The sequence below is a fragment of the Mytilus edulis genome, chromosome 4 (genome assembly GCF_963676685.1).
Source record: "Mytilus edulis chromosome 4, xbMytEdul2.2, whole genome shotgun sequence".
NCBI lineage: Eukaryota > Metazoa > Mollusca > Bivalvia > Mytilida > Mytilidae > Mytilus > Mytilus edulis.
Window position 1 is genome coordinate 3,568,668 of NC_092347.1, and position 9,027 is coordinate 3,577,694.

The following is a 9,027-nucleotide window of genomic DNA, read 5'->3' on the forward strand; positions in this document are numbered from 1 at the left end:
GGAAGGATTGTGCCTGATGTTCATATGATGAAATCATAATCTTTCAGTCAGTTTAATTGAAATCTGGAGTTGGCATGCCAGTTAACTGCTAGTAGTCTGTTGTTATTTATGTATTATTGTCATTTTGTTTATTTTCTTTGGTTACATCTTCTGACATCAGACTCGGACTTCTCTTGAACTGAATTTTAATGTGCGTATTGTTATGCGTTTACTTTTCTACATTGGTTAGAGGTATAGGGGGAGGGTTGAGATCTCATAAACATGTTTCACCCCGCCGCAATTTTGCGCCTGTCCCAAGTCAGGAGCCTCTGGCCTTTGTTAGTCTTGTATTATTTTAATTTTAGTTTCTTGTGTACAATTTGGAAATTAGTATGGCGTTCATTATCACTGGACTAGTATATATTTGTTTAGGGGCCAGCTGAAGGACGCCTCCGGGTGCGGGAATTTCTCGCTACATTGAAGACCTGTTGGTGACCCTTTGCTGTTGTTTTTTATTTGGTCGGGTTGTTGTCTCTTTGACACATTCCCCATTTCCATTCTCAATTTTATTTATTTAGATTCTTCAAATAGTGATACTCTTATCTTCCATCTGATCAAACTATTACCACTATTACTATTTAAATTACTTTTCGCCGGGGAAATTTAAAGAATAATTGAGGTGAGAAAAAAAGTTTATATTTATACTCAGAGCCTAAACCCTCAACTATTTCTACGGAATTTACAGTAGTCATGCTTTTCTGCTGTGTACATAACACTCCCTGCAATGAGAAATAAAACAAATAAAAAATAGAAAAAATGAAACAGAGAGACAATCGTACAATACAAGGACACGTTTCAGTCAAAACAAGACAAACAAATCAGCACATTTCTAAAAAAAAATAATAAACACTAGCTTAACGGATGTTATTAAACCAATAACACAATGTTATTAGAACTAATAACAGACCTCACAAGTAGTATTCTAGTAATCTAGACGAACAATTGGTAGGCATGCTTCAAATGTCCGTTGTTAAATTGGGAAGTTGGTTAGAGCAAGAAAGAATGATAATAAGAATCTGTAGTTTACCGATGGACTAATCTCGTAAAACTATTGGCTAAACTAACATACATTCAGCGTTAAAACAAGTGCCTAGTGGGTGAACCTATACTTAATCCATATATTATTCCAGTTTTTGGTGGGGCTCGTGTTGATTTGTCTTTAGATTTCTGAATTGTGTCTTGTGTACTATAACTGTTTCCTTTTTTTTTGCCATGGCGTTGTTAAATTATTTTCAATCTAGGAGTTCGACTGCCCCTCTGGTATCTTTCGCCCCTCTTTAATCCGCTATGCATAATAAAACCTAGTCAAACCAACTATAGGGAATTTGAAACAGACTATCGAAACAAGGCAGACGTTTTTTTTCTAATTTCTTAAGATGAAAGGTCGCAAAACATGACTCGTGAGGTTTGGCACATATATCTTTTATCGTTGTAGTTTCGTTTTTCTTCTTACCATTGGGATAATTTTTAGTGCTGTAAGTGAATCTTGTTATAGAAGGCATTAAAAAAAAGTAATCTCTATCAAGATATTTAAATAGGAATTTGAACGAAATATATTGTTTTTGTAAGATAGTGTCTCATCAATATCTCCAAATGGATGATACAATCGCAGATTTGAGTCGTTCTTAAGTCATCGTTTTATATATTTTACGAATCAAAGGCCTTTTTGAAACTCTTTCTTTTGTACAAGCAAACCCTAACCAACTATAAGCCTTTGTTGTAATAAGTATCTGGCCTCAGACTGTCTCATTTGAAATTGTCTTTATATCGTTACAAATGTAAAGCACATACTACTAGTAGAAAAACAGAAGACATAAGTAACGATTGTTAATTAATTCAATTAAACTAAACTAAATTAATCACCAATTTAAAGTTATAGCGTGATCATGGTTCCAAGCTTGGATAAAAATCTAAAAAATCTAAAACATATTTGAAGATTTATAATCAAATTTCTTGATTGTCTGTGGTAATCAGGCTGATGAACTGAACAGAAAGAGTCTGGAGAAATAAATGACAAACACAATTAACATGATTTGAGTATTTTTTATCATTCGAGGTTAATATTTACAATTACATAATGTTTATGGTTATTTAAGATAATAGTTATTTTATTCATGTAGTACTGTTAAAATTCTAGCAAAAGGTTGTTAAAAAAGTCTTCTATTGCACGAGAAATAACATTGACAACTTGATGCAACTCGTTCTCACAGGCATAATCTAAAGCTTGTTTTCCAAACATATCTGTAGCATTGAGAATTGTTTCCTCTTCATTTAACAGAAATTTTACAAAACTCAATCTATGTTCTTCGTTTATTCTGGTATTATCAAGTCTGCATAAAGCCATCAACGGAGTTCTCCCAGCAGTGTCTGTACAATTCACATTCACTTTTCTTTCTATAAGAATTCTGGCTAGTCTTAATTTTCCTTCAGAAATTGCGATAAATACTTGCTGCACATCTTCATCCACAGTATATTTAGAAGTTAAAGCTTTCTTTCTCCATCTTTTCATCATGGCCTCAAAGCAGTTTCTAGTTGACATGTTTACGTTTGAGTGGAATGTTTGCATCTATTCGATAGTAACATGATTATCGCTTTAAATAGTAAAGTTTTACTATGTCATGTGGTTAGTAACACTATTCCATTGGACAAAAAAATGGCATTTAATGTATATATCACGCCTTAAATTATGAAGTGATGAAATCAGGCTTGTGTCATATAGACACCTATCATAAGCAAAACTGAAAATTGTAAAAACCCAAACTAATTAACATTATAATGAAAAAGATGCGTATGAATTAAACAATTATGACACTGGTGACGAATCAAAAGGACATGTGTTACATATTTTTTTCATTGGCATGCACTGGATCGCCATTACTGCGGGTAGGATGATGGTCAGGGCTATAATCATCTCAGTAGTCTATGTTATGGTGCTTTCATGATAAAAAGTAAAATCACAAAAACACAGGAAAATACAAAACTGAAAGTCCTTTATCAAACGGCAGAATCAAATGATAAAACAATACGTTTGAAGTGTCCCCGTTAAAAAACTAAGAATCTATTTAGAATCTAAGGATCATACTCGTTTAGGCAAAGTTTTCACTAGGTTAATTAGCTCTTCTTTCATGCCCCTTTTTACCACTTGTATCATAATGTTCTACGTACATAGACATCCCTAGTTTTGATATTTTTGTAGGTTGGAGAGTTCTCTTACGAAAATAAATAAAGATGCTTCTAACTACAGTTAAGTGTTATTTCATTTCTAAGCACTGAATTCAAACCACTGTTGACGAACTTTATGTCCCTTAAAGAGTCACATAGGATATCAGCAGTGCAGTAGTAAGGGCTGTGGTCGTGACAAGATCGATAAATACTTTTTGTTTAAATTACTTGTCAATAAATTCATAAATGGTTAAGGATCTAAGGTTTAAATACTCAGAGGCATATCACAGTCGAATTTAAAAAAACTCATTACAGATAACAGACTAATAGTTTGGTGCGCCAATAGTGCGGTAAGTTTACATACGACTCGTCAGTGGTGCTTGAATCAAAACAGTTAGAAGTTCTAAACAAATATAAAGCAAGAGGGCATGTAAAAACAAAATTCTGAAAAGTTTCACTTAATATAGTCCATGTTTCAAACAACCATCATCAATTCAATTAGATATGAATAAAAATTAACATGATACGCAGGCAATTTTTTTCCAACGTGTGTTTCACGTTTGTGCTCATCACGTGAGAATAACGTTTTTCCCACGTGTGTATCACACCGGATAAACGTTTATATCACGTGTATTTTACAAACATGATATTCTCACGTGGTAATCACGTTTTAATCTGATCACGTGATATTATCACATGTAAAAATTTTAACGTGATTTTAACGTGAAAATATTGTGTTAATTTCACATGTAAATTTTATAACGTGATTTCAACGTGTAAAAATTGTGTTAATTTCAAATGTAGATTTTTCAACCTTATTTTAACAAGTAAAAGTTGTGTTATTTTCATGTCTATTTTTTCACATGATTATGATATAAATTTATATCAATATCACATGTATTACTTATGTAAGTGCAAGTTGTTTATTCATTGGCCATGTTTGATGTTCATGTATCAAGTGAATTTATAAGGTAATGCATGTGCATCATCAATCATATAAATTTTATCTTCAAATTACTGTCACAAGAAAAATAGTAATATACATGTACATGTACCTTATAATTAACTTTCAGTTCAAACAAGACTTAAATGTACAGTTATTATCACTAGCGTTGCACTGATTTAAAGCAAAAGTTTAAAATTCTGAAGTTTTATTAATATTTAATAGAAAACAGACTATTGTACTGTAACCATAGTTTTGAAAGTACAGCATAAAAATTCAGCAATTGCAAACAATGAAATTGTTCGTTATTGTATGTTGTTTACTGTACAATATTATTCCTTCACATGAGTTATTCTGAATTATGCTTTGTTATGCTCTTTGATGATTATGTCATTTCCTTCATTTCCTCTTCAATGTTTCATTATCTTCCTTTACTTAAAGTTGACAATGGTCTGGTCTTCAATAAAATTACAAGAGGAACATTCTGTAGCAAGTCTTTTTGACAGAAATAAACTCATTTCATATTCTGATATCTTCTTTTCACAGTCATAATAATTTACTGCTTCAGACACTTATTTCCTCTTTTTATTCCTAATAGATGTAACACTTCGCCAATTTTCCATATTTTCCCTACAAACATAAGAAAAGTTATATTGGTCAATAAAAGAAGTATTGTTTTTGGCCCCTTGTGTATAAACTTTTTTAGCCATAACCCTAGGCCTACCAACCTGCTTTTGGGGTATGGAACCATGTGGTACAGTTTCATAAAGATTCATTCAGTTACTAAAGTTATTGCCTGGAAACAAAAAGTCTTCAGACGATGATGCCATACCAAAATATGGTTGCCAAAAAAATCAAGGTTTTATAAATATATCATGAATACTATAAGAATAAAAACTTTATTTAAGGGATTCGATAATAAAAGTAATGAAAAGTAAATGAGGATGGAAAAAATAATTTTTGGAGGTTCAATGAATGCAAGATATTTACCATACCCCAAAAAATTAAAAACTGAATACCGGTAGACCTTTATATAAGATAAATATATAATGTGCAATGTATATACATTAAATGACAAGCCTGCCTGATACAAAGTTATCAGTAACACTGAAGAAAATTTTGGGATGAATGATGAGACAAAAACAATCATACAAGTACTCTTGGATCTCCTTATGTACATAATGAGGTTGCATGGACAAGTTAATATACAAATGTATATAGCCTTTATTTATATCTCTAACCGCCAGTCACTTTTTGTCATTTTTAAAAACAGATTTTTGGCTATCTATGATACATGTACATAATATTTATGAGTAGAGACAGTCAAATTATTTTACAATTGTCATTCTGTGGTATTTTATATATTTATTAAACTTAAAGATGACTATGCATTACAGGTTTTACTCATCGTTGAAGGCCAAATCAATATTTATTAATGCCTGTATCCTTTGGTCTCTTGAGTAGAGTTGTCTCATTGGTAATTATACCACATCCTCTTTTTTTGACATTTGTTTTGACATTTGTATTGAAACTTATATTGATGTCTTTGTATTAACTAACAGATGCCTCTACTGATTTTGTTGTTTGTTTACGTGCTGATTTATTGAAATATAGACATTTATCTAAATGGTTTGATTGTTTCAGCCAAGTTAATCAAGTATATAATACCTGCTTCTTTCACTTCTCCTCCTTATAGAAAAGTACATTTGTTAAGTTTTTTCCCCAATGATCTCTCAATAATTTTCTCTGTTCATTTATCTCTAGGGATTTGCATTTGCAGACTTGTTGTATCCCTAAAACATAAATCAAAATATTCAATTGATGGAAAATATCTCATTTTCGTAATGGTAATATTGTTTGGTTAATAATATTTAATACACAATAAAAAAATAACTTCAAATAGTTTTTCACATGTAGCTTAAAAGTTTGTAGTAATGTCATTTATGTTTAGGTTAAACATGAAATAAAAGATGGCTGTTCAAAGCTGATAAAAAATAAATTTTATTTCTCTCAACGCCACATGCATTTAAATAGAATATGAAGACAAATATCCGTCGAGGAGGAGTTCCATAATTGGAAGAATATACATATAGAAGAAGAAGACAACTAATTGTTTACCACTTACCTGAGACTACTAGTAGTCTCAGCACTTACCTACCCAAATAATTTATATAGTTAAAAGCCTTATAACCTTAGGCAATCATGCAATAAATGCACCCCCCCCCGCTTTTTTATCAAAATTTATGGATCCACCACTGAGTATGGAAAATAGTTCGTAAATCTGCTTGACTTGTGCCTTATCGAGTTTGTGTTAAGTGAGGTGCTATTTCTTAAACTTAGGCCAGTTAGGGTAAAAAAAATCAGAAAAAAAACCCGGTAATTTTGTTGAACTTACCCAGGGATGGCAAAAACCCGGGTTTTATGAGTATTGCCCAGCCCAGTGGGAAATACTGGGAAAACCCGTGTTTTACTGGGTTTTAGTGGGTAATACTGGGCCATTCTGGGTAATATAAAATATTTGTCTGAATTTTAAAGAGGATTCAGTGATAAACACAAATGCAATACATTTAATAAGATATTTATACCCTATTTTGTTTGTTTAGCATTTGTCTAGATTGGCAAACTGTAAATTAAAAGCAAATAAATCATTTTTTTTCAAATGAAGATAGCTCCTATTAAGAATTAACAATTAAATGTATTAAAGAAACATCACATTTAAATAATGTATGTACTGTCACCAATTAAAAGTAATTATTCAGATTAGAACACAGATTTGTTTATGTAACAATAATCAGTCCTTTCAAGTCTACAAGTGTTAATGGCATGACCCTGTTGGGTGTTTATTTAGCAATATGAATGTATAACAATTAAAATTAACAATTCACTTAAACACTGCAATAAAATAATTTTTCAAAGTTTGGATTATTGAAACAATACTTGGTAACTAAAAGGTATTTTGTTAAATGTGCAAATCTTGTATTCTGTCTACATTTAAAATTAATAGAGAAGAGAATGAAATTAAATTTCTAGAAATGACTGTCAATGGTTATCTGTTTAAAAAGTATATATTTAGCCATTGTTAGCTGTTATACTATGAAACTATAACAAGTCTTTACTATTTTGTGTTAAAATAAGCTTAAAAAATCATATTGCCCAGTAATGCCAACTATTACCCAATTCTAGGAGTATTGCCCAGCCCGGGAATTCCCGGGTGGGTAATACTTTGCCAACCCTGAACTTACCTGCACTGCAAATTCTTAAAGTCACATGGACAAGGAGATTGCTTGCTAAAAATAATCGCGGGAAATACCGCGCACCTTGATAAATTTCGGAATCGGTGTGTAACCAAGAAGAGGAATCATTATTACCATTGTTTTGTTTTCAAGCTGGTAGCTTCTTCTTCTTTGTATAAGCTTCCTATAGACAAGAACACCTCTAATGATATTAGAGTATATATGAGGGTAATTTTGTGGATAATTGTTTTTGTTTCTTTCTTTACAACTATGTACAGCACATTATGTGTATGTTTGTTATTATATGTACTTTTTTGTTTTGTTGTTGTTGTTGTGTCTTTTAATGTTATATATACAGATATTGCTTTTTAACTTGTTTATTATCATATGCTTATCTTATTTACATGTGACGATGATGTGTGTTTCTTATTTATGCCAGTGACAATAAAATTACCTACATAATAGATGCTTATATGGGTGTAATTTACATAGGGAGTTTATGATGTTAAAAAAAAAGAAAACTTGTTAAAATATCATAATAGTAGCCAATGCTTAAAATCTAAAACATATTTTTCATTTCATCTAGATATGATATCCAACTTTGCTCAGTATGATAAAACAAAATTCATATTAAAAATACATTATGATTTTAATATAATTATTTTGTGCTATATTTTAAGATGTTTTTACTATTTAAAATTTCAATGGTTTATTCTGTAAAAACGAAATCCTATTCAGTTTACCATAAAAAATAGGAAATTAAAATAGATAAAAGGATTAAAAAAATAATATTGACTAAAGGAAATTAAAAAAAAACCCCAAAAAAACAAAAATAGAATTATTAAAAAAAGATTAAAAGCCATGATGGTGATATTAAAAGTAAAGACTTTATCTGATTCACTTGTTGTTTTAAAATTACTTTCACAATATCATGATCATTATATATTGTTGTTGTACTTGCAAACGGGTGATTTTCACCTTCATGTTGATATTATTATCAGAATATATCCTTCAATTTCCTTATTCACTTTGAATATAGGCTTTTGTTTCAAACCTCTACACTAGTATAACTGTCACTACATGTACTATGTATATATTCATTGGCACATATTATTTGTTGTTTAATGCATCCAGTACTTCTCTTCTCTTTGCGTGAAGTTGGAATAATAGATTTCTACATTTTTCTTCTATCTTGGTCATGAGTTCACTACTTATGTTCAGCGTTTCTTTGAAATTATTACAATCCAGTATCAGTTGTGTTATTTCCATCTTATTGCAGCAGAAAGTATTCCATTTAATTGGATCAATACTATCCAATATTTCCATTTTCATCTCTACATAGTATTTCTCTCTTATAGTACTTAACACTGGACAAGAGGTAACCATATGAATAATATCTTCATTTTCTGTATTGCACAGCTGACATAACGGTTCTGCTACAAAGTGTGTGAACTTGTATTTGTCTGACTGTAAGATATATGCTCCCGTCATCGTTCTGGCTTTTATAATTGCTTTTCTTAATTCAAGTCTTGGTTGATTTTGTAGATTCCATACTTGAGCTGTTTTTCCAATTTCTAAATTTTCTATATTCATATTTTTTATACTGGTTTTATTACGAGGTTCAGATTTTAATTGAGCATTCCAATATTG

The 9,027-nt window shown here is 30.8% G+C and overlaps 1 protein-coding gene across 1 annotated transcript; it reads right to left on the minus strand.

The window, feature by feature from the left end:
• Positions 1 to 2,164: 2,164 nt before the first annotated feature.
• On the minus strand, positions 2,165 to 2,578 carry LOC139518632 (ankyrin repeat domain-containing protein 34B-like). Its single transcript, XM_071310107.1, has one exon. It carries the CDS (start codon positions 2,576 to 2,578, stop codon positions 2,165 to 2,167), a length of 414 nt encoding a protein of 137 aa, XP_071166208.1.
• Between the last annotated feature and the right edge of the window lie 6,449 nt (positions 2,579 to 9,027).